At 37.0% G+C, this 27158-nt stretch overlaps 1 protein-coding gene across 1 annotated transcript in view; it reads right to left on the minus strand.

The window, feature by feature from the left end:
- The window catches only part of LOC121427650 (probable cation-transporting ATPase 13A3), a 54448-nt gene that overhangs the window by 17291 nt on the left and 9999 nt on the right, over positions 1 to 27158 (minus strand). The window contains exons 2-10 of the mRNA XM_041624158.1: positions 17557 to 17614; positions 7747 to 7914; positions 7465 to 7523; positions 6457 to 6517; positions 5297 to 5382; positions 4869 to 4946; positions 4098 to 4167; positions 3492 to 3629; positions 99 to 165 (exon numbers count right to left, since the gene is read on the minus strand). Coding sequence (XP_041480092.1) covers positions 99 to 165; positions 3492 to 3629; positions 4098 to 4167; positions 4869 to 4946; positions 5297 to 5382; positions 6457 to 6517; positions 7465 to 7523; positions 7747 to 7914; positions 17557 to 17613 — 784 coding nt within the window. The 5' untranslated portion in view covers position 17614. The remainder of the gene's footprint in view (positions 1 to 98; positions 166 to 3491; positions 3630 to 4097; positions 4168 to 4868; positions 4947 to 5296; positions 5383 to 6456; positions 6518 to 7464; positions 7524 to 7746; positions 7915 to 17556; positions 17615 to 27158) is intronic.

Raw genomic sequence — 27158 nt, forward strand, 5'->3', positions numbered from 1 at the left:
TATATCGTCTGAAATGTTATGAAAAATCAACAACCAAGATATATTTCAATAATGGAACATAAGACGAAATGGATGTACTATTAACACGATTAACTCACCATCACCTCCTCGACACACTGTTACGTAAGAGCTGGATGCCACCATCGCTCGAAGTGCTTTGCTTTGCTTATATCAAAAAAAATAAATGAAAATAAAGAAAAATACAGTAGGTAATTTAACATGGTTGTATTGTGAATTAACACATATTGGAAAGTTGTGATTTGTTATTCAATGAAAACCGCTTACGGGTTTTATAATAAGGTTTTATATTTGGCCGAATCTGCTGTTTTTGCCATTTTTATGATGACCACCACCATGGCATGTAACGCTTTTTCTCTTACACTTTTTATTTGTTTGTTTATTTATTTATTTTAATAAAAAATCTCACTGGGCCAAAATTATTTGGTCACCAAATACAAAACGGTTGAAATAATTGCTTTATAAAAATGCATTTGAAATCTAGATCATTTATATGTGTTTCATGATTGCGGATTGACCAGACAGATGTCTCAGAACTATGATCTAAATCGAAAAGTGAGAAACAACAGCAGAATTTGCGGGTGTATCTCTTGATTTCTACTGATATTCCGTGGGTAGAACGTCTCTGAGAACATCTGTCCTCGCCTCAGTGCTTAAGTGTCTTTAGCGAATGTCAATTTGACACACTCAATTGGGGTCAAGTTAGATTGAACAAATTGCTCGTTGACTTCGATCTCGAGGGTGTGTTCACATCCAACTTTACCTTAACTATCGCTTACATTACTGACAACTCAATCAAATTTGAAAATGTAGCATTTATTTATTCATGCAATAAAAAGTATTACGGTTATTACCCGAATAAGGCGAACAACCTCACTGCAACAGGAGTTATTCGATTTAATTGTAAATGCGTGATTCCCGAGGAGTGTGCCTTTATGATATTGGTGAGTGTTTATTCACATTTGACGGGATTTAAAACTGATTAGGCTATTGTGATTAACCTACCAAATATGTATCATAATCAGCGTTTAATTATACGAAATCCCGTCGGATACTAATATACTACACCTGGGTCGACAGCAGTACTCTGCTGATGTTATTGCTGAAGAGTATTGAGATTCAAATCTTTGAAAGATAATAGTCATAATAACTGCTCATCACGATGTTACCAGGAAAAGAATTCAATTCATGAAAACGTTTCCTAAACAGATATCATTAGGACTATTAATGTATCCCCTTAAGGGTACGATTCGCATATGATGGAAGAGCGAACACACGGTTCCCGAAAATGTTCGCTTGCGATGAGTTGAGAAACTTCCGACAATGTCTGTGGTGCCTATTTATTGGGGATGAAATCCTAAGTCATCTTGTTATTACAAAACACTGTGGCGCCGCTCACAGTGAGTCAACTTACTACTCTTATTGGTCCATTAAATTCCAACAAGATTACAGCTCTTTTCATTTCGTTAAGCTAGCAATAAAATGTGTGCCGACGCAAAAATTGATATTTTCTGCGACGACAATATTTCACGGGAGCGTACATGAAAGAAACCATGAAATAATAGCAATGACGTCACACATGAGAGCGCTAGACAATGATTTGATTCCAGTAAATTGCTCCTTCCCGGTTTTATTCATATTATGTTCGAGTTTATCACGGCAGGCGCTAGGCATAAAAAGCAAGTTTCATACAAAGAGCTGCACATAGGTTCGTTTCGGAGCATCGCCACTTTTGAATGAATAAATGTACATCCAATTATCTGATTTAGTTTTCACGTTTATCACTTCAGTAGAAATTTGAGTCCGGCAGATATATAAGAACGTTTGTATGGGAATGTTTGAACAGTATTACGACAAAGAAATACCAATGAAACTGACTTCAAACCAAGCGACGGTATATCTTGTCTTTGTTCACATTGTAATAACAGATTAAAAGATGATAACGATAATTATCATTATGTGTTTTGCTTCAATGTTTTTTTTTTCTTTTTAGATATATCTAAATGATTGCCGGGCCCCATCCTCGCAAGCTATGCATTTCTTGGGGCCCTTCCGCTTTCTTATTTGTATATTTTGTATGTATGTGTCTTACTTATGTTTTTAATATAAATAAATGAAAAAGAAATTTGATGACATTTAAATTTATTCATTTTTTATTAATGTCAATGTTTATAAATTATACTTGTAAACTAATTACCGTTGATGGGACAACCTTTAAGGGGAACGATTGTCATTTTTGCCATCGGCCGATGGGTCTTTCATTTTTCTTGTATTTGTACTTTCTTGATTTCCTTTTGTTAAAAATGACATAAATGAATTAATATAATTAAACAGGCAAAATCGCTTTCAAGTTTGTTCTCATTTTTCTCCATGTAACTGCCACATTTTTTGTGTGCACAAAATGACTTTGAGCGAAAACGTTTAAAGCAAACACACATCTTATGTTTACATCCAATTCAATCCTGATTAAAACAGTCGTATATTTCTATATCTTACAAACAACATGGACGAGAACAGAAAGGAAACAATGAATAAGATTAATTTATTGGAAAATGACAATAATTGGCTTTTAAAGCTACTACATTGTAGGTCTGAATTGGACTACTTTCTGGTTTGTCTAACATTTCTAAAAGCTATGATCACAACCCGTCGTTCGTGTCAGTGTATCGCAGGCTGCAATCGACTCTTGAGTAAATTCTAGGATCCATACATCTGGCGTTGTCGTTTTGGCATGTTACATTTGTTGAGTTACCAGACTATTTTATACGGCACGCAATTTGGGTTCCAGTCCCTTTTTATGACATTTTAGGGCAATTCAACCCAAGTGAAAAGTTGTTTTAGAGGGGAAAATATAATTCAGAGAAGTAGATAGGTGAAGAAGTTTCGAACAATATCGGACATACATAATTATGTACAATGCACATATGCACATTATGCACAATAATTTTTACAAGTTTTAAACATTGGTAATCCCTGTAGCTATATAAAAACACTTCAAATTGGCCACATTGCTGATGTCACAGTAATGTTACATGTAGGAAAAAACACTACTCTTCCATTTACTCCAATAAACGCAATGGCTAAAATGTTTGTTCAAAATTCTTACTTCAACTTCTGGGTTTTTTTCATGAAGACTTCAAACAAATTATGCTACATTGTTGCCCTAGAAGAATAGATACGTAAAAGAAAACCACAAGTCTCTGGTAATTAAATACATGGCCTATGGTAAAGTCGCCTTATCACATATCACAATTTACAACCCAGTTGCCAATTTGAAATGTACATATTCTTAGAATCCCAATCTTAAAACACGGTTAACTTTCGTATTGCTCGTCCGATTTCTTTAAAACTTTCACCATTCTGTTCAATCTATATTTCTCCTCTCTCACGCAACATTTTCATAACTAAGATTGGGGTTTTCTTTGTGAAACACCTACCACGTGTCAATTTAAAAGACAGATGACCATTCTTACCGTTCGTGTACTGTACACCGTGAGGGTAATGGAGATCAAAGACATGAAAATAATTGCCACAGAGAAGTAGATGTATGCATAGCCAAATATCCATAAACATACACTGTATACTTGGAACACGTAGAATGGATTGAGAGCCTACAAGATATGAAATTAAAATAAAATATTGATATTGCAATCAACGTCTGTATCATTATCATCACAACTAGTATGATCATCATCAGATAATTAAAGCAATCGTCGTCGCATTACCATTTGCTTAAACGGGGAAAAATGGATAATGTTTTTCAGTTATAAAATATGCAATCAATATCTTTAGTGCATCATAGAAAGCGTGTTTAAAAATAACCACAAAGTCATTTTTAAATTGTATAATCAGAATAACGTATCTGGATCGGATAAAAGTTATAATTCAAGATACAAATCTTTCTAAAATTCGAAAAAAAAATCATTTTTGTATGGAAAACATTAATTATTTATCGTTCTGAATTTAATTTTATATTTTGTTTACTTGTATTGTTCATCATTCATAACGTTGATAGACCTTAAAAAGGGAAACTACTCTAAATATTCTACAAGGGTATAGTGGTATTGAATATAGCTTACCTCTTCAAAAAACAGGACTGGAATACTTCTAAGTCCGATTTGTATTACATTCCAGCCATACATATCCCGCCTGATAAAAATGAACAATATTGAAACATTAAATATTGATATTATCATTCACATGATTGTTATTTTTATTATATAATTAATATAATTATAATTTTACTATCATCGTTGTCACTGTATCAATGCTTTATAATAATAAATACCTATATTTGGATGTTTCATGGATAAATGTTTGGAATTAGTTTGCATCATTTATATCATACGGTTATTAGATTAACATAATAATTATCAGTAATATTATTAATATTATGTGTTCTCATTCATAGCTTGTTGTTGTTTCTGGAAAGTTATTCGCAAGTAAGGAGCGACGTTGCAAACGACTGGTGAACCTGTCTTATGCGCTAAACCCTTACCGTTTAAGATGACTTTTGATAAAACAGAGACTAAAATGCCCAACGACTTTATGTATACAGAGAGACTAAATTGTTTTTAGAGGAAAAGCACTTGTTTACCGAATTGCTAACCTAATAATTGCGGAATGAATGTTTTTAGTATGGAATAACTTTTCATATTATTCCAAGGTGCATTAATTACAAGACTACACTGCGAAGTGTGTTGCATTATGGGTAAACAACCTGACCAGATTTGGGTAGTTAATGACCTGAGATGGATACAGGTTCGTACCTGCTTAAAGACGTCATTTCAGCTTTCTTTCATTATGGAATCGTGCGCAATGAATGAATATAACACAATAACCATAATTACCTTCTCGATTGCTCTTTTGCGTCAAGCCCCACGTACTTCGTATGAAAATCTCTAAGTGGGACATTATAATCCAAGCCTCTAGAATAAAAGAAAGTAAGAAGTGTCATAGAAGGCAGAAAAAAAATATTTGAATGCTAAAGAAATACCAAGCTTCTGTTTTATCACCTCATTCTGACTTATCGACCACAATACAAGGTGTTAATAGAAATATAATTATTTCAAGAAATGTTCATATTAGTTGTATAAGACTAGTTGCCAAAATAGACACACCTCTGGAAATCATGGATATTTCTAAAACATAAACTAAATTGAAAAAATAATGGGAAATATTCCATCATTACTCCTGCAATTGCAATTACATAATCTGACATGTTAATAGTGCCTGCCATGCATTGTTTGACCGGAATCATGTCATGAGTAATATTTACCTCAGCTTGTGAAAAGTATTCCTGTTAAAGTCCCAGAGGTATTTCATCTTTTGAAACATGAAGTATCGTATTGTGTCCATGGTCGGCTGAAAATATAAAATTTAGATAACCAACTGTAATTCAGTTTAAGTTTACTATATCTTATTTCTGGGCGCCGTTTCATAAAACTGTTTGTATTAAGGAGAGACTTTAAGAACGACTGGTGATCCTTTCTTACGCGCTAAACGTCGCCAATGAATATACCATGTACTACAAGAAAGGATCACCAGTCGTTCTTAAAGTCACTCTTAACTTACGAACAGCTTTATGAAACACCCAGCTGATCATATAAAACTTTAAGCGGTTAGATATGTACATATTAACTTACTCACGATGAATCTATATTTAGTCCTGCACAATTGATATTTTATTGCATTTGTGTTTTCTTTATTTGAATATGGATTGAATATGTTACATGAGTTTACCATATTACCATAACAATTTCCTTTCAGATCAAAAAGACAAAAAGTGGTTTTGACATAATTAGTGTAATTGAAATGGAGGAAGCATGACTGGAAATTAGATGACACGGTAAATGTTGTAATTGGTAACCAGCTTATTTATACTGCAATCAAATGATTCGCGAGTTGGCAGAATGATTATTGATTATTTGGGCTGGGGATGAACAAATATTGAACTTTTTTTTTTACCCTGGTTTTGAGCTAGTATCAATTCGAAAGATGTTAGGGCATAGCGATTTTTTTAAACTCAGAAATTAACAATTTACCGTGTTTTGATAGTCTGTGTGTCTGAGGAAAGGTCTTCCTCGCGTCTGAGGAAGGTTGTGAGTGTAAGGGATGTTTTCACCCTATGATTCATTTTTGTTCATATTTATCTAAAATAATACTGAGTAAAATATTAAACTCTACGTCATGTTTGGAATTTTCCTGATTTTTTTTTATGTGAGTGTGCGTAAGTGTGTGTGTCGTATGACATGTGTGCGTATGTGTGTGTGTCATATGTATTAGCCTATGGAAGGGTGCGTATGTGAGGGTGTGTGTGTCCATGGGGTCGATGTGATGAAATCTGTCTGTGTGTTGTTGTGTGGGTGTGCGTACGTATTTGTTTGAGGGTGTGAGCAATAAGCCTACGTACTCTGGTGGTGGTGGCTGCATACGTACCATCATATGACCCGGACCTCCATTGATGCCGCTTGTAAATTCTGCATGTCTGTCCTTCTCGCTGTTAGATTTAAAATACCGGGAGGGTTTAATATTTATCAGTGCATACAAACATTTTAATGATCTATGTTTAATCGTTAAACATGGCGTAGAAATAGGGAGGGCTTAGAACGCTTCAACGGGGTATTGGGTAGGGAAAAGAAAAGGGTTGAAGTAAAGTATAGGTCAAGGTCAAAGAGAATAGAACGGCAACAATGCGCTGGGAAGAGAAATTTAAAGAATACAATTATAAAAAGGTAGAGAAGAATGTGACGAAGAGGGGGTGGTGTGAGAAGCGAGACAAATCCCCAACAAGGATTAAAGAAGTTTTCAATTTTATGAAATACAAGGCTATATATAATTATATAAAAATCATGTTTGGATAAGAAATAACTTGTTTATAAAAAGAACACATTCTACATGTTATGCATTGAAATTTTAGAACAAGCAATCACCTCATCTAAAAAATTGGGTTCCAAATAGTTTTTTTATACGCACGCTAAAATCTCACGAACGGACTAACTATGAAATTTGCAGTCATGAGAGCACATTAAATGGATAAATGAATATTTTTTGTTTACGTACAGGAAAAATGAATCATGACTCCTAAGCATATGATTAGTTTTAAATATTTTCAACCACATTTATTTGATACTGAATAAGTGGAAAACATTTCAAGTTGTGCATATAATTTGCTTTGGGCTGCACTTGTGATTGATACATTTAACTAAAGTGATTTTTTTTCCAAGACAGCTCTAGGCCTCCATGAGCGCACCGAACCCACTGTATTATGGAAAGCAAGCAGTGCCCAAATTACTAAACATGAAGGCGATTTCCTAACACAATGGATCACATTGGTCAAATCGCTTCTCCAGGGTACAAGTGTGTTACAGTAAGAAATTACGAAGTCACTGGCTTTCCATACTTGAAGATAAGGACTCTACCGGAAAGTATGTCCGTGATACTAACCTTGGTATTTCTACCTCCTCCGTCTTCACCAAAGTAGTGTGCCATCTCTTGTAATAATCCTGGCAAACAGAATTTTAAAAAATCAATGATTTTATTGAAAAGGAAAGGGAAAATATGTGGGCAATATACCAACATAATGTTTGACTTGCAATTATTTCAAACGAAATATATTGTATGTTATCAAACAATACTAAGTTCTGACCATGGTACACAAGTTGTATGTATGGGTGGAAAATTGAGGGGTGTGTGGGCAACTTAAGTCACTTAAAAAGAAACACCAACCCTTATGAGTATGCATTCTGCATCGTTCAAATTGCACCGGACGTAGAGGGCGTTGACCTTCCAGTTCGGTTTCCATCTTAAGAAGATTAAGAGGAGACCACATGTCAATATGCCGACAATACAGCAGAGGACGGTCTTTGGGATACTCCGTCTGTATCCATAGCACTCCTGTAGAAGGGTAAAAAAAACAAGAAAACAAATTGAACTTGCTCCGAGGCTACTTCTGAAAAATGTGCATGATCTCAAAGACTAAATTGTAAAGTGATACGAGCCCATTGTGGAAATTATCTACAATATTATCGTGTAAGAGTATGAAACTATTGAAATTTTTAAGTTTAATTTGAAGAAAACAACCTTGTCAAGAAAGACAAATTGAATCCCGGATTTTGCAAAGGAAATTGTAGGGGTGATTGTAAGAGTTCCCACGTGGGCCCTGTTACAACCAATAATTGGGACCTTTCGCAATCATCACGGACGCTAGTATTAGGGTCCCCTAACACAAAAGTTAACGCTTAATCATACACTTGATTTTTAAGATTGATTGTGCATTACAGTCAATAGAATCAAACGTAGAAAACTGCTCTACGATCAATGCGAAGTTTTGTGTAACAGGGGGGTTACAGGCCCTACAAATCTGCTTTTCGTGTGCAAAATCCCTTTCCGCGACACCCGTACCGCATACATGCATGTATATTACGACTGATGGCTGGAGATATTCAAAATGCAGGACCTAAAATAGATTTATGACATGGAGAAGAAAGTGGTTTTTCAAACAAATCGAGAACATATTGAGTGAGGAAAAACTTACTGAATGAAGGCTTAAATATAGATCATTACAGTCCATCGAATCGATATTACATTTAATGTGGATTATTGGTGGATCACTGGCAATTGATTTCATGGATAAGATCAACCTCTCCAGCCGAACATTTCGCATGCGCTGATATGTACACATCATATGCGATACCTTTGAACTCGTTTCCTTTTGTTTCTTTTGTTTCTTTGTTTCTTTTGTTTACTCCTTATACACAAACGATATGCCTCTCGCACACGATGTGAGGGGCATTATGTTTTACATTCCCCAGAAATGGGGATTAGATTCAAATTCCGGGGGGACCACTTCCATTGATGAGTGGATACCAGGCACGACCATGGGGTTTCGAAAAGTACCCTAAACATGCCAAACAAGGGAAGCAATTCTTTTCCAGATTATGAAAATGCATCTCTTAACAAGTATTTGGCTTGTGAAACCCTACAAGTATTGAATATATATCCCTTATTTCAGCATTTTAAACATCGTTTTGACACCCTTATAACGTTACATAGGCCTATATACGTAACGAACCTGCCCACTCTGTCCCCTTTTACGGGTGGTCGCTACTGGTATCCACTAATCAATGGAAGTGGGCCCCCGGGCGGCCTCTCGAGCTCTAGGAGGAGTCAAATGTGGCTTTGGAAAGTCGTCCTCAATCGGATAAATCGCTGTTACCATAGTAGCAACCAGAATTTTGCACACGAAACGCATATTGAATGTTTCCGTCGCAGATGCGAAACGAAAAAAAAATCTCATGTCACACAATTTGCATTGCAGGACTGAGTTTTACGACCATGATGACGGGCCCAAAAAGTCCCTTCCAAAGTCAACGACCGTTGTAAATAAGCGTCCGCGTCCTCAAACGAAAGGTCGGGAATGTCGCACCAACGCATAATGTCGCAGCAACGCATAATGTCGCAATCTGCGACATTATGCCAAGAACGTCCGACGCATAATGTCGCAGTCAACGCATAATGTCGTAGTTTTTCTAACGCATAATGTCACATGTCGCAACGCATAATGTCGCAGCAAATCGTCAACGCATAATGTCACATGTCGCAACGCATAATGTCACAGCGGTATTTTCTTCAGAACTCGAGCTACAGATAAGATATAAAACATGCTTTCACTTAGTATTTTGAGACACGAAAAAGAGAAAGAAATTATTTTGAAATCAGGATTACTCTTTGTATGGATATTTGTCGCTTTATTACCATTTCGTCTACTGCCTTTTCCCCACTATCGCATGGTCTGATATCATTTCGTTTACCATTAGTTAGTCAACTATCAACATAGTCCAATAACCATTTCGTCTAATTACCATCTCGTCTAATAGCCAATTGGTCTAATAGCCGTTGTGTTTATTATCATTTAGTCTAATTGTATTTTTTTTTCAGTTGGTCCAATATCCATTTTGTCCAATATCATTACGTCTATTACCTTTTGGTCTAATAGCCAATTGGTCTAATAACCACTTGGTGTACTCTCATTTTCGTCCATGTTCCATTTTGTCTAACTTCAGTTGGTTCGCTATTACTTTGTCTAAATCCATTTCGGCTAACACTCATTTGGTATCGTTGCCACGGGTCCAATCACCAATAGGTCCAATCATTGGTTCTAGGACAATTACCCCACGGACAATCACCCTTCCGGACAACTAATCCCTGACAAGTTTACCCACCCGAGGACAATTACCCCTGAGGACAATTACCCCCTGAGGACAATTACCCCCCGAGGACAATTACCCCTGAGGACAATTACACCCCGGACAATTACCCCCTGGACAATTACCCCCCTAGACAATTAACCCCGGACAATTACCCCTGAACAACTACCCCCTAGACAATTACTCACGGACAACTACCCCCTGTAAAACTACCCCGAGGACGATTACCCCCTTAGGACAATTACCCCCCCCCCGGACAACTACCCCCTAGGGCAATTTCCCCGGACAATTACCCCCTGAACAACTACCCCCCGATGACAATTACCCCGGATAATCACCCCAGATGACAATTACCAACGGGAACAATTACCCTGCCCCGGGGACAATAACCCCCTAGACAAAGGGAGTGCACAGAGTTATGGCCTAAATTGTAAAATTACAAGGCGTTCTTGTGTATATTATCTTTGCATATTTTTTTTTGCTTACTGTATTAAAACTAAAGCCACATCTTAATCTGGAATGTGCACCAATTGTTTCATAATTCTTAGCTTCTTGTTAGATGAATTCTTTTAAAATAACACGTTTATAGGTTCTTCTTGTCAATAGTAGTGTTGATGGTTTGCGTTACCGACTTTCAATATTTCTACCTGTGAAGGTGTCTTTTTAATGTTTTATCTATTTTCCTGATTTTTTCCTGAAATTAAACCCCAAATGAATCAAGAAAAAATCAGATCAGTTGGAATCAGAGAAATTAGGCATTTGTGATTATTATGTCTAATCGTGTCTTTTCATGAATGTTCAATTGTTCTATGAAAACTTAGTATGTGGGCCAGTTTACACATTTTCTGATGTACATATGCGTAGCTATATAGCGCAAGCCCCCACCCCCATTTTTCATGATGCAGAAGGCATTGCTAAACAACAAAAAAAGAAAAAGGGCGGAAAAGGAAGAAAAAATATGAAAAAGAAGAAAATGAGAGAGGGAGAGAGAAAAAAGGAGAAAGAGCGAAGAGAGAAAGTTATTAACATAAGATAAAGTAGAAAATATATTGAAAACCTGTGCCACCGACCCAGACCATTATAATGGTTCACGCCCGGGGGGGCACTCAGTATATAATAATGTGCCGCGGAGGGGACCCCCATTTTTACACTCAAATTTCCGTTCCAAGGCATAGCATCTTTGTCTTATTGAGAAAAAGAACAAAGAAAGCCGCTCCAAGGCAAAACATTTTCTTCTTATCGAGAAAAAAGAAGAAAGAAATCCGCTCCAAAGCTTGTCATATTTTTCGTTACGCCGTTCCGGTCGCATTGATCTGCTACAATGAGCTGCAATTTTGGTGAAATGCGGCCGCAGAGCGCTGTCCGACCATCACCTCTGCGCGAGCGCACCCGGCGGACGTGCCGCCGGGCTAGCTACATCATGCACGCATGTCCGTTCCACAGGGATGCATCAGCACTGACACGCTAGCGATCCGTTCCAAGGACCCCGTTTTTTGTCTCGCCCGCGGCACACCCCTACCACTTTTTTGGTCGAGTGCCCCCTTCCCCCTGGGGGTCACGCTTGATTCGATGCCAGAGAGAAGGTGGGGGGATTTTCCGGGGGTAATTGTTTGGCGGTAACTGTCTGGGGAATCATTGTCCTCGGGGGCCTACCGTAGTCTCGTATTTGCTGGGGGGGGGGGGGTATTGTCTGTGAAATAATTGTCCAGGGGGTGATTGTCTGGGGGTAATTGTCCTCAGGGGGTAATTGTCCAGGGGGTAATTGTCCTCGGAGGCTAAATGTCAAGAGGTGGTTGTCCGGAAGGTGATTTTCTGGGGAGTAATTGTCCTAGAACCGGTGATAGGACCTAATGGTGATTGGACCCATGGCAACGATACCAAATGATTGTTAGCCGAAATGGGTTTAGACAAAGTGATAGCGAACCAACTGAAGTTAGACCAAATGGAACATGGACAAAAATGAGAGTACACCAAGTGGTTATTAGACCAATTGGCTATTAGACCAAAAGGTAATAGACGTAATGATATTGGACAAAATGGATATTGGACCAACTGAAAAAAAAATACAATTAGACTAAATGATAATAAACACAACGGCTATTAGACCAAATGGCTATTAGACGAGATGGTAATTAGACGAAATGGTTATTGGACTATGTTGATAGTTGACTAACTAATGGTAGACGAAATGATATCAGACCATGCGATAGTGGGGAAAAGGCAGTAGACGAAATGGCAATAAAGCGACAAATATCCATACAAAGAGTAATCCTGATTTCAAAATAATTTCATTCTCTTTTTCGTGTCTCAAAATACTAAGTAAAAGCATGTTTTATATCTTATCTGTAGCTCGAGTCCTGAAGAAAATACCGCTGTGACATTATGCGTTGCGACATGTGACATTATGCGTTGACGATTTGCTGCGACATTATGCGTTGCGACATGTGACATTATGCGTTATGCGTTGACTGCGACATTATGCGTCGGACGCTCTTGGCATAATGTCGCAGATTGCGACATTATGCGTTGCTGCGACATTATGCGTTGGTGCGACAATCGGTTGTAACAGGCCCTACTCCCGAGAGTCAATGGTTTATATAGGTGTACATAATCATTTTTTTTTTCTTTTTCTAACTGAAAGGAATTCAGCTACAGAGGACAACGCATGGTATGTCATCAGCATGGGATCATGCGTTTCGACTTAATATTCACAGCCGTAATTAAACAAACACACATTATATTCGATCATGTTTCTAATGATGCTATTTCATTTTGATATGTCCAGTAACTTAAACAAAAATATACTGTCACCTAACATTCGTCGACATCCCTATCACAGAAGAACATTACTCGGCCTTGATCGATGAAAAGATAGCCCCAAAATGTGATCATGTTCCCAATTATATCATTTTGATTTACCAATACTTAAAGAAAAAATATCGACTGATAGTCGGCGGCATCTCTATGAGAATGTGGAAGGGATGATTGGTTGAGATATTGGTTAATTTACAATGGCCCCTACAGACACGCCACTGATTCCAGCCGCTGCTCTCTCCCTCAAGAGGATGGTTATCTTCTACCCGAGATCTCATCACGGCTCATTCAGTAGGCAGGTGTCACACCGGAATGGTAGTGAGTAAATAATGACCCCCTCATGTCGCATCCGACTTCTACCGTTTCTCTTGAAGATAATCGATTTTTACCCCTTATTATCTCTCGACCGCGTCGTCCTCCTAGCCAAGGGCGTGTTTCCACTAGTTGCAGATGCTTAACCTCCTTTACGTTACATATAATTATTGGCGCAGTAAAAACCTGACACAGATTAACACCCCGCCTGATGCACTTAATTGGACATAACATTTTCGAGCACTACCATCAAGGCAGACTACAATGATGTTCGAACTTAACGTTTTACTCAACAACAAAAAACTTTGAACACTTAATCAAAAATATTTCGTTCATGAGGAATTGTTTTATATGAAAATTGTCGTACAAAAACGTAAGCGTCACGTTTATGTTCTCGATACGGATACCGTTCTTTAGTCCATCATATTGGTGATTGAATTTGTGAATACATTTAATTAAAGCTGGACACAATCGTGAAATCAATTTTGTTTTGTTTTTTTCTTTCAAATAGCTTGTCGTATCAGTGATATCTTCCCAACTTGGGGCTTTACATAATTCCCTGCGGTTCTAGGGCAAAGAAACCTTGAACCTGATCACCTAAAAGCTTAGCTCTTGCTACATGTTCGGGAAAGGGGGCGTACTGAAAAAAGTTTAACAAAAAGTAGCCTCTTGCGGTCAACAAATGCATTAAAAGTATTGTGTATTTTTTGTATTGAATGATACTGTAATGTCTTCATTTATGCGTGTAAATGTGAACGTAATTTAATTTTAAACTGGAGGGCGACTTATCAAAATATTTCCTCTGAAAAAATTTGTCAGATTTGGCATCTTTTCTTAATTTTGATTGGCAGAAAAGCACATGTTTCAGACATTTACCATGAAAACTGTCAGATACAACAACCTCTGTTCGAAAGAAAAAAGTAAACAAATACTGTACTAACAACGAACATCACTGTTTTCTTAGTGACATTCCTTCGAGACCATGTTAGCAACTGTTTTGTTTTATCATAATCTGGGACTACGTTCTATTCAAATAATTCTTTCCAAGGCCAGGAGTATTCTTTTATAACTCTATCACATCTGCTAGATGTCATATTTAGATACTGCACTTTCATTTTGTACGGCACAACCTACAGTTTCATGAGAGCTACATATGAGCTAAGACAATGACTCATTATTTGACTAACTTGCATTTGTTTGATCAAGATATAATCCTTATAAAGTAGACTGTTAAATATGTCCAAACGGTAGGACCAAGGATTCTGTGCAAGCGAACAGAGTGGATAATATTTGAAGTGAACATTCCATTCTAGAAATGAGGACTACAGAATAGGCCTAAGGTTGCACTCATATACTTGAAATGCTAACATAGAACATTAAAGTTTACACGTTGTCATGGCTTAATGACGTCAATCTGAAAAAAAATGAACATTTGAACGGTGTGAAATGAAAGCACCCTAGATTCTGACATTTTTGTTTCTGGGTTTCTCAACTTGAGGGACCTGAAAGCATCCTTTTCCGTCTCAGAACTCTTGAACTCTCTCCACATTAATCAGTCACAAAGGTGGGAAGGCGTAACCTAAGATCCGCCATATTGAATATTTTTGCTCATGAACTAATCAAGCATGGTACATATCGATCAATATACGGTGCTAATCGAACGAGGCCGAGTGCACTGGCGCGAAAACGCGAGATTATCGTCTGCCGCGTGTCGTGATTAGGGAAATGAAGATTAATTCGGAGTTCAAGTCATTTGAAAGTCGTATATCCTTGAAGGATGGATTCCGAAATTTGTCAACTCTGAAAGCGCCAGTATGTGAAGGAAGCTTTAGGCAGAAAGTTACTAGAAAAGGGGTTGACAGTACCCCTGGAGAGGTAATGAAATAGAGAGGTCACAATGGATCATAACTTGAGCACAAAATAGGTTAAACTAACTTCTCAATTTTGATAATTTAAGATATATTATTTTGCAAGGAGTATGAGCAGAAGTATTTGATAAATACATCTGTTTATAAGCGCTAGTGTTTCTTACAAAGACACTAAATAGAACAGTACTCCTGGTTATTTTTTCAGCTGTATGTTATCTCAAGCAAGAGAGAAAGAGAGAAAGGGGATGAGAGTTGGTAATTTGAAACGGCATTTGCTTCGGCGACAAATGCTCAGAGCTTTATTTTGTCGAAAATCTAGGGTTAGGTTAAGGATTGCAATAGGGTTTTATGTTAGGTTTAGGGTAGGGTATAGTGTTAAAACCAGGGTTTAAGTTGGTCATTCCATTATAGTGTTAGGAATCTATTGAGGAGCACTTGACGTCGGAGCAAATGTCATGGACCCTTTTTAAAAAAGCCATTATTTTTTGTTTTCATGACAAGATAGTGAACAATGGGATGATAAAGAGAAACAGTAAAACAGAACTATCCCATTATGACGTCATGAACGATACCTGCTTGAGAGAACAGTTTCACACAGTGTGATCACAGTATCTCCACCATGTCCACAGTGTGAAGATAATTTCGAACTGTGGAGACCTTGACAGTGTGACTGCTCACAACGTGTATACATGGTCAACTATATGCATACGGGACTGACACTGTTGAAGGGTGAAGGGGATTTCGCATAGCGTTCCACACTGTGAACACACTGTGAAACCCACTGTTAGACAGTGTGTTCTTCCCAGTAGGGATAGTGGCCGCTTTTGTGCTCTTGCAAGTACAGCGAAAGAAATTCTCATTGATCTTTAAGGCGCATAATGACCTAATGAGAGAGTACCCTAAAATGCTTGTCCTCATAAAAGTAAACAGGCCAGCGAATATCAAAACAATTACGTATGGAATCATATGCGGTTTGAAATCTTGCTTAATGGCTACTTAAAACCTTCTTAATCGTTAACTGGAGGGCTAATAACCAAACTAACCATGTCTACCAAATTGTATATAAAGTGCGAATGCCTTTAAGTTATCATTATCATGTCTATGATTTTGGGGGAACATATTGCACAAGAATCTAAAAGGTCCCTACACAACGCTCCGAATTTTGCATACTTTCGAGAAAAAGACTTTAGGGTTGTACCACCTGTGACGATTCAGAATAACACCCGAAGTCAAGTTCGACTCAAAAACCCATATCAATTTCCACTGGCCATGCTGGCCGACCTTTGCAATCAATATAGCAGGACCTGTTTCATATCTGTTTCGATTTATCCCTGAAGCCCGTTTAGCCCTAAATGACTTGTCTTCCGCACCTCTCTCCCGGATCATAACAATATTGGAAATGCAATAAACAGCCTGGAATTCATCCAGTAGACGGACTAAAGGAATATTGCTGTCCGGGGTTCATGGTAATTTTGCCCTTCATCAGAATGAAACATCAACTACGTTCTTTTGATTCTTCTTGCATTCCAAATGAAATAAGACGGGTGTAGCATTTCGTATGCACATGATACCTGCTACTTTTCAACTGAAAAAATGATGGAAGATCTGACATTATCAAAATAAGCTCGTGGTAAATATAGATTTCATGAGGCTTAAACCAACAGTAGCATTCTAAAGAAACATCCATGAATTGGTTATAAAGTGAGAAGAAATTTCAGATGAACTTTTAATTCATGAAAACAACCTTAAGCAGAATATATCGCCTCCGCGAAGAAGGTCAATTAAAGGATTAAGATCGGCCTACATACCGCTAAAATGTAAAAGTTTGACAATGGTTGGTCTAGCAAAAGGACTCTTTTCTTTATGCATTGGGATAGGGCGTTATTTCCTGTCGTTCTTTATCTACATGTATGTTATTTCAATTGCCTTCCTTGCAGATACCTCTCGTCGTCGCCATTATCGATATCTCCATCATCATAATCATCATCATCTTCACCATCATCGTCATCATCATCATCATCATCATTAACGTTATCATCCCCTGCTGGAAAGAACACATTATGTCACAGTATCTTCACAGCCAGTGGCGGACCGTGACCCCGAGGAGACAATGCATTGGGGGGGGGCACGGCATTGTTCACAAACAATGCAGTGCCCCCAATGCTTTGTCTCCTCCGGGTCACGGTCCGCTACTCTTCACAGCGTGGACACAATGTGAAATCACGTTCAATATACACTCACTTTTGAGCACCTTCATAATCGATATTGATCTGATTAATTATCATCATGATCACTGTCAAGATGGAACGATAGTGGCAAATGTAATATAAACTTACCAATTCATCTTCTGAGCCTTCGTTTAGTATTGCCTTTTCCTTCAGTACAGAGTGCATGCTGTAACGAAAAACGAAACAAAGAAGATTAACGAAAATCGCTGAAGAGGAGGTTAAGTACAACAATTAACGGTTATAACAATGCATGTGATGTTTGATGAATCACTCTTCTATTATCTTTTTTTAACATCATGTTTGTAATATATATATTTCCTAATGTGAAACTTTATTGTGAAAACAATTCACTTATGAATAACTCATTAAATCGTGTAATAGTGTTGAATGAGCCCTCGACAGATTTGTTAATTCAATGCTGAATGTATTTTTTTGACATTTTTTATACTCGTACTGTTCGTTTCGTTGTATTGACTATTACCTTAAGAACAAATGAATTACGCAGCTAAACATTTTCTTACATTTTTCTTCAGTCTGCGAATATCACAACATCGACTCATTTCTTCGTTTGTGATAATGCTGACGAAGTAACATTGACCCACCCTCGTTTAGCGAGAAGGCGATAGCTGGCTTGAGTTACCAGATGAGAAAATATAAATCAACGATGAAAGAAAACGTCACCCTAAATCGGAAAGCTGTTGAGGAATGGAAAAATCCCCGCCTAACATCTGATAATTATTCAACAACAAAACAATGGGTCATTGATTTTATTTAAAGTCGTATCTAGAATAATTGAGCAGTTGAGCGAATCATATTTTGGGGGCGATAAGTAAGGACGAAATGCCATCGATAAATTAAGCAATTCCCACAAATTTCCGCGATGACGCAGTACTAACGATTGTCCTGCAAATATAGGCAAGAATAACGCATGAAACCCGAGATATTTAGCTTCTTTACCGGGGCATATTATTAGGAGAAGGTGTTTCCTACTCCCGATGAATGAAGCATTTCATTTCGTATAAGGTTTCCTTCTTTGTACAATAAATCACGGTCGTTCGGATACATCACATGCCAAGAGTACCGCACTTCCTTTCGTCACTGTTTTACCCATATCTTTACTAAGTGAATGTCCTTTCTTTTGTGAAACTATGGACACGGTGGAGATAGATAGTACAACCTCCTTGGACATTATTTGGACACTGATGTACCGATCGGATGAACTTATTATTCAAATCATTTTTGAGATGTTGTGATGAAGCAGGCAGAGTCCCCTTCCAAAAAACTACTTGGTATGAAAAAAGAAAAAAATAATACATTTTCTTTATTTCTTTCCATCTTTAATCTTTGAAAATGGTGTACTGGACAATCAGCTAGCTTGCTAAGCGAGGTTTCGCGATTTGAAAAAAAATCAGTAAAAAAGGTCAGTAAATCCAAGAGATTTTGATATTTATCGTACTTTCTTGAACAAAGTATTGTCGTATTCTAACCATTTCTGAAATCGATTATGCAGTACATTCTATATTATTTATTTACCGATTCCAGGGTAATTAGCAACAGTTCCACCACGAGAATTATGACATTCTTAAAGAATGCTTGATACAACCGATCTCAACATGGCTTCGGCATTTCCGTATAATCCAAACATCATTTTACATCATGATGACAGTTATGCAATTGAATTTCGAATATTTGACAATGATGTTTCTATATAAAGAAATTTGATGGATATATCAACCATTTCTTATATTTTGAAATGACCTTGACTGCTTTGGAAGGTTAATATTGTATACTCCCCATTTTACCTAGCAACAAAATTGAATTAGTGATTATTTCTGTAATTTTACTCTGCAGTATGTATTTTGACATCGCGATTCTCGGCGATCGCATATGACAGTGTCATTCTTCACATCCTTGGCAGCAAAATCCTGTGGTCGAATATTGCTATCTTTATATTTTTTTTAAATATGTATTCATATACGTAGAGTGAAATTATACCCGATACCATTTAAATATAAAATGTGTCCTACTGTGTTTCCAAAGTAGCATGTTGCTTTTCTGTCCAGTTTTAAGGAATTAATCCCTACATGGGCGTACAGATAGGGGGCTTTTTTATGACCAAGACAAAACAAAAGAGAAAAGGAAAGTGATAATGGTAAGGTATGATAGTATTTTCTGAATATTCAATTGTGTCAAAATTTATCACAGACTTGGATTTTCGTATCAAAAATGCTGATTTGCTCGCTTCGCTCCTCGCAACATGAAAAAGGTGTTACGCGATACGCCAAATCGAGCCACCATATTTTTTTTCGTTCTGCCATTGAATTCATATATATATAGAGAGAGAGAGATCTAGTTTCTCCTTAACCCAATGTTAGATCATTTTTAACTCAGATGTTAACTTAGATTGTTTTAAAACATGGTTCAAAGTTGTTTTAAAAGTAGATGGCCTAGTCATATTATGTGCGCAAATCATATACCATATTCTATCATATTCTAATATCATCATCATCATCATAACTGGTAGTATTAGTATTAAAAGTAGTAGTAGTAGTAGTAGTAGTAGTAGTAGTAGTAGTAGTAGTAGTAGTAGTAGAAGAAGTATTAGTATTAGTAGTAGTAGTAGTAGTAGTGGTAGTAGTGGTAGTAGTAGTAGTAGTAGTAGTAGTAGTAGTAGTAGTAGTAGTAGTAGTAGTAGTAGTAGTAGTAGTAGAAGTAGTAGTAGTAGTAGTAGTAGTAGTAGTAGTAGTAGTAGTAGTTGTTGTAGTTGTAGTAGTAGTAGTAGTAGTAGTAGTGGTAGTAAAAAATATCATTATCATTCCAAACGGCAACCTGTCCTAAGAAGTCCATTTGCATGGAGGTAATAAGGAGGTACTTTTTTCGGCTTTTCAGCTTGGTCAAGACTAGGTTCGTGGTACCTATCTTGTACAGGTGAAACGCCGGAGGTGAATTGCTCCGCCAGGCGTCGACTGGGCGAAAGTTGAGACCTGGGATAGAGCCGAGTTAGCTGCGTCCAACTAACCATGCTCTAATACAAATAGAAACCTTGTCCGGGAATCAGCAAATTGAAGATATAGGAGGAGGAAGAGGAGCAGGTGTAAAAAGTAACATATTCGATGAAGCAGAAAGAAAAGGACTAGAAGCGGAATAGAATGAGTAGAATTCATCATGGAGCCTATACTCCATGTTTTACCAACCCGGGGATTTTCGATGTGGGTCCAATCGAGTCTGAATACATATCGAGTCATTGTCGATCGCCATAGATAAATTTGAAGACTTAGAACTGCTGAAATAATGAACATGATGAAACATAAAGATGTGCTAACAATCGTAAGTGAACTTTGTCGACATGTAGGATTATATGTAGGTCTACTTGCATACGCAAAACCCACATCAAAATGGAATGATGCCTCATGCATTGAATGGATAGCATAAGCTGAGTTCATGCTTGGCGCGTCGTGGTCTAGTAGTTCTGACTTTCGTCTTATAAACAGAGAGTCGTAGGTTCGAATCCTAGCCACGGCGTGTTTCCTTCTGCAAGAAATTTATGCACACTGTGCTACACTCGACCCAGGTGAGGTGAATGAGTACCCGGTAGGATTAATTCCTTGAATGCACGAGCGCTGAAAGGCAGATCGAGCTAAAGCCAGGGTAATAATGATAATGATAATAATTATAATAATAACAACAACAATGCGTCTAGAATAGATTGTTTCTAGATAAATTGTGTTGTACAATTCCTATTATTGATATCATAATTATTATTGTTATCATTATTATCATCATCATCATCATTATTAGGAATAAAATAAAATGTACATAATAAGCTATATTAGAAAGTAGGTGATCATTCTTGGTACACAAAGTATCATGCACAAAGCAATGTTTGTTTAAAGTAACGTCGCGCTATACTCAAAGGGAAATGGCCTAGTGCAGTTTAGTTTAGCGACGCCAAGTTGCACCTGACGAATCAATGGTTTGGAACTAGGATACATGCACTAAGCTGGCGCATCAATGCGAAAGCCAACAATTTTTTTCTCATCTATTAATTGTTGCAGTGTATTTGATATATCGCTTCGCTCGCAACGACGGTCACAATTTGACAAATTCAAATAATGATAGAATACTGATTCATCATTAGCAAGTTTAAGAAGGTTTAGTACAGGACTCTGGGGCAAGTGGGAAAATAAAACTATGTTCAATGAACTGGATTAGATGAACCTAGCGGATTAGTTCAATTCCCTCAGCAAGGCGGATTGGTATTCATGAGGCGGGTGTATGCAACATGTTCGAGTGCCTGTAGAAATTGAGGTTGACTTCTACGCACAGCTAGCGAACATAAAAACTCAATTCAAACTGATCAGAAGTAACATTTCAGAACCGTCTCGAATAAATCCAGCATGCTTCCGTAAAAAGAAAAGGCTAATGAATTCGCACATTCTAACTTAAATCGCTTGTCTTTATACAAAAACATTGGCGAATGTACACCATATTATTACCAACAGCCTTTCAAGTTGAAAATCGATTTTTTGTCGATTTCCAGTGTTACTGAATATGAAATCTGACAACCGTTTCGAAACATAACTGAAGATTAATGAGTTATCAGTATATCATTGTCATGATAGTATTTTACTGAACAAAATCCACATAAAATCAGAAAATTAATTTTCGAAAATATCGTAACCCGCAAGACAGATAAGCGTATCGAGTGTAACAGTGCAAGTCTTGTCGCACATAGCAATGCTCTAAAAACACCGCATCGTCGTGTCTTCCGCAACATCATGTTGGAATGTAAGCATATTTCAGTCTAAACTGAAAACAATTAACACAGCGCTGACATTTGACATAATCCACACGCTTTCACAAAATACATATTTCCTCAATTACCTATAATGGTTCCAAATTTTGCCAGCGTTCATTTTAAGATTGGCTCCTCTATACGTCACACGATGAATTCTGAGTTATATTCGTCTGTAGGATTTATCGTAATTGATAGATTCGGAATTAGAGAGAAGGATTAAGTGACGGCAGTCCTTGATTAACTCCAAATTCAAACAATTATTCTGCAGAGGATTGTTTTTCATATGGACAGTGCGATCCCCACATTCTATTAATCTGGGCACGCGTCACATGTTGTTTTGGCTGTATTTTTGTATACATTTAGACAGTATAATTTAAGCATCCCAAGGTTTACCCTAATCTTCGAGTTTTTATATTTGTAGAAAGAGAATATGAAATAATAGCTCAACTTATTGCAGCATTTTTGTGGTAATTTGAAATTTGAATCACAAGGTTTCTCCTAATCTTTGAGCATTGATATATATAAAGAGAATATAAGATCTTGATGACCTCTAATGCTACCACAATATTTTCGCAAATATTGAGCAAATGATCTCAGTTTGGTTGCCTATTGTCATGAACATGTTAAAAGTAACTCATTACATATATTCATTCCTTCCAGAATAAATCTATTAGTAAATCTATCACAAGAGAGATAAAGATTGAGTTCATATTAAAATGAACAAATCGGTCGACTTTATTTTTTTTTACAATATGAATTAATGTTCACAATTGCGTATAATGGTCACACTAGCGACTTTATTCTTGTATATTGATACAGTTGGTCGAATACCTGTAACGAAAAGCATGCATTCGATTGTCACATTTACAAAAATTTTATATGGCGGATAAATGTTATATGGCGGATAACTTACGTCTCTTCATTGGCGAGTAGTATAGTCATTATTGTAAACAAATATACATTCTCGTTCAACGGGAAAATTCAAATATGCACAGAACACACCGTTTGTATCAAGTCCAACTTGACAGATATGCAGAACATTGGCCATAATCCACTTTTCTATTCTTATTAGGGTCTGATTTATCAATGAGAGGTAGAAGTATATCGTACAAGTCAAAGAAACCAAATAATTATCCACTTCTTGTTTTATCCATTCCACTTGTTAGATCATGTAGATAGGGAAGTATTATGGTTCATCTTTACATAGCTAAGTCAGGCAGCACCAATTCCGTTGGTCAAATAAAACATATTTGCTCGCCCCTCTAAAGCATTCCACCACGGTCTGCCTGAACCCTTATCAATATTGAATGTAACATTCATTTTTTTTGTAGGAGGAATATTCAAATAGAAAAGTCTTAACTCTTAACCTCAATATAGATTTCCGGGCTTGCCATCACGGGACCTTCCACATAGAGAGACACAAGATGATGTATCATTTAATTACTGTATATTACGCTTTTACTCTAGTAATTGAGAATAATGATGTAGATGCTAATCTAAAATTAGATTGAAATACGAATATATGAAAAAGGGTTCAGTCTCCTAATTCAGTTGAAATCGTCCTTGATTATTAAGTGATATATGGCATTGACATTAAGTAAATGACAGAGAAAGAGGAATGACAAGGTAAGAGACTGTGTTTGGATTTCGGGATCAATATGAACGAAATGATTTAGCATTGGAATAATCCTTATTACCATGACCAATACGTTTACGGTACTATCGAATAAAGCGGGACAAATAGAGAAATATGGAACAATGTTTTAGCGGCTAAACCCATGCGAGTATGTTCTTCACAGGAAAAGATAAATTAAATGTATTTTGGTTTAAGCGTGAGTATATCTAAGATACTCACTCTCGATTTTGAGTATATTAATGCTTTAGGAACAGAACTGTTTTTAATCATACTTATATTTCAAGACGTTTTTAAGCGATTACTAGCTGTAGACCTCGACCCGTATCATTGTTAAAGTTTTGTACTTTTTTGCTATTTGAGAACGGTGTTCAGATTTCCAAAAGTGGTAACGTGGAAATTTCGTTCTGGAATTTGATATTTCAAATTATCTTTATTGCTTATCAAACACCAAAACCTGTTTTCATATTTTGAGCAACACATTGCAATTGAATCGATCTTGAATTTTCTACCGTATCTAGATATTCCAAGCGTTGCCATGGGAACCCATCCAGCTGTACAAACGCGTATTGTCTTGGGTACATGGTCACACAGGTGTGAAACATGGCGCACTGGGCAGTGACGACTCCTTGAAGAAAAGAGTATAGTCAATGATAGATCGCTATGATCATCGAAAGTGATGTTGAAAAGCTAGGAGAGTTTGATGGGGAAGGGGGCACTCCCTATCGCGTAAGGGGCATTTTAATGATGTTTTCGGGGGAATGGGTGGGGAGCAAAATGATATAAACATGATAAATGACCCCCAAATATGTTTAATAGCTCAAACAGAATTTTCCGAAGACCAAACATTTTTTCATTTAAATTTCAGTGGATAGCTTTTCAAAGACATACACACACAATCATGATCATTCTATCTACCTTCGATTTTCTCCCTCTCCTCTCTCTATTCCTCAGCCGCAAAAACACATATCATTATAGGTTACAGGTATGAGATAGGAGAGAATTTTGGTAATGAGAATGGGAATATAATTTCGGCCAAGATACCCAACAGATGGCTGGACCTGGAGGCCAAAATGGAAACACAGTTATGTGCGAAAATGTCCATTGCCGCCCATATCATTCAAGTGCCCCCATATATCTGTGAAACGTAGCCCCCGGCTACGCTATCATCAGTAGATAACAAACTGGGATGACCAAACTCGTATTGATTTTTTTGTATTGGTACAATATCGGTCTGAAATTGTGACACCTCGGGTGTATCCACGTAGGACGAATATGAATTTAGAAGAGTTGATTTACAAAACAAGACCGGAGTCATGGATAGAGTTTGAAACATCTAGATAATATTCGCGTAAAGAAACGAATAGTATTCACTTTTAATTAACCTTGAATGATAAATTGACTCTGAAAAATTATTTAGCATTATTTTTAGTGTAAACTTGCTGACAACTGCTACTTATTTCAGTTGTATTGTTTCGGAGGTGACATGATATATTGATATTGATGATTTTTCACTTTTATTCAAATCCAATTCAACAAAGGAATGGCAAAGAAATACATATGCCGTCATTAAGTGATTTAGAGACAAATTACAGGTCTGGAATAGATGTATGAAAAAGTATTGCATTATTTGATACCGATTCTTACCTTCCGCCAAACTGGAATTATAATTCTAAATCGTGTATCTCCAAAACTTGGGTAATTTGCAGGAGAATATAGATACATATATATATTCAGATTTAAAAAGTTAAACGATGTGGTTCACATTAAATAAACCGATGTTTTATTCGAAACCCATCCGCGTTTTATCACAAATGAGTCTAAAAGGGTTTTCAGCTTTAATAATTCAACATGATCATGCGTTAGAAATAATTACCCACAATGCACATCTCTCTCGAGACGGTGTTAACCTACAAATAAATGTATCTCCCCGCTTGATCGCTTAACAGTGAACATTCACCAGCAATAAAAACATGCAAATATTCAGTTACGTTTTGTTTGCCATCCAAGAAAACCACCCGAGTAGAAACATTCTCTGCACTTGAACTTTTGGTGACATATTAACGTACATGTATATTTTTTCTTATCCTGGAACAAGTACAACCGATCAGATGGAGTAACAAAGTCCATTTAGAGTCTACATGCATCAAACATACATATATCTGCCAACAAACCATTTATGTCTATTTTTTATCCAACTCGAACTAACTTTATGTGCATACTACAAGCCACGCATAATCTTAACATGGATGAAGTTTTAACATCCATTTGCCCTCATTTTCATCTGATTCAACTCGAACTTATCAATGTGTGTGTGAACTGTCCCCTGTGAATCATTTTATTTTTAGGAATGTGTGTTGTTTTTTTTTATGAGAAGCCCCCCTCCCCTCAAAAAAAACTTTCACTCCAAAATGAAGGTGAGTTTGATCAGAAAAATATTGACAAGCAAATACGCAGCACCCCCCCCCCCCCCCCCGACAAATCTTAGGGGTGTTTCAGCACCCCAGCACCCCGCTTCCAGCTATGTGTGTGAACTACATGTTTTCGTTTTCGTTCATCATGGCTTTAAAAAGCCACTGCCTGGTTTTCATATACTTAATATTGAAGTTCTAGAAATTTCATGTTATCTTAACACTACCTTTTACCACTGTTACAATGGAACCATGCATTGATATAGCCTCCGGGGAAGTAAGAATCGTGTTAGCGCAATTTTTTATCAAAGCAAGGATGCGTGGTACCCAAGCTGAGTGGGTACTAATCCCCTCTAATTTCCAGGCTAAGGAGATTTTGATTTCATAAATTTTTTAAATTATGGAGGAAGTCTCTCAAAATATGACAAACAAAATTTAAGAAGATTTCGACGTGTTATATCCATTGAGGAGATTTTCGCTATTTGTACTCTCTCCTCATTTCATTGCGGCGTCTGTATTTTAATGGACTGCCTACGCGATGATGCTTTACTTGATCAAAAGAGCATTCGTGAATGTGATGAAATTCATTTGAATACGAATTCCCCTCTCAATTGATCCATCCCATATTGTCTCTCTTTTTCTTGCGAATTTGTCAAAATATTGTGGAAGAACTGTTTGTCTGGTACATGGTGTATACTACGAAGTTTCAACTTCATACAACTACTATTACCATGAAACTTACTCCAGGCCGACAGCTATAAGAGTACATTTACCAATGGCATACATTTCGTCGGATTTGAGTAAGTTATGTCATTCGTCTCATGATGGGAGCAACACTCTTGAATCAAGAATTGAAGATTAAAAATGG

This window comes from Lytechinus variegatus, chromosome 14 (genome assembly GCF_018143015.1).
Source record: "Lytechinus variegatus isolate NC3 chromosome 14, Lvar_3.0, whole genome shotgun sequence".
Taxonomy (NCBI): domain Eukaryota; kingdom Metazoa; phylum Echinodermata; class Echinoidea; order Temnopleuroida; family Toxopneustidae; genus Lytechinus; species Lytechinus variegatus.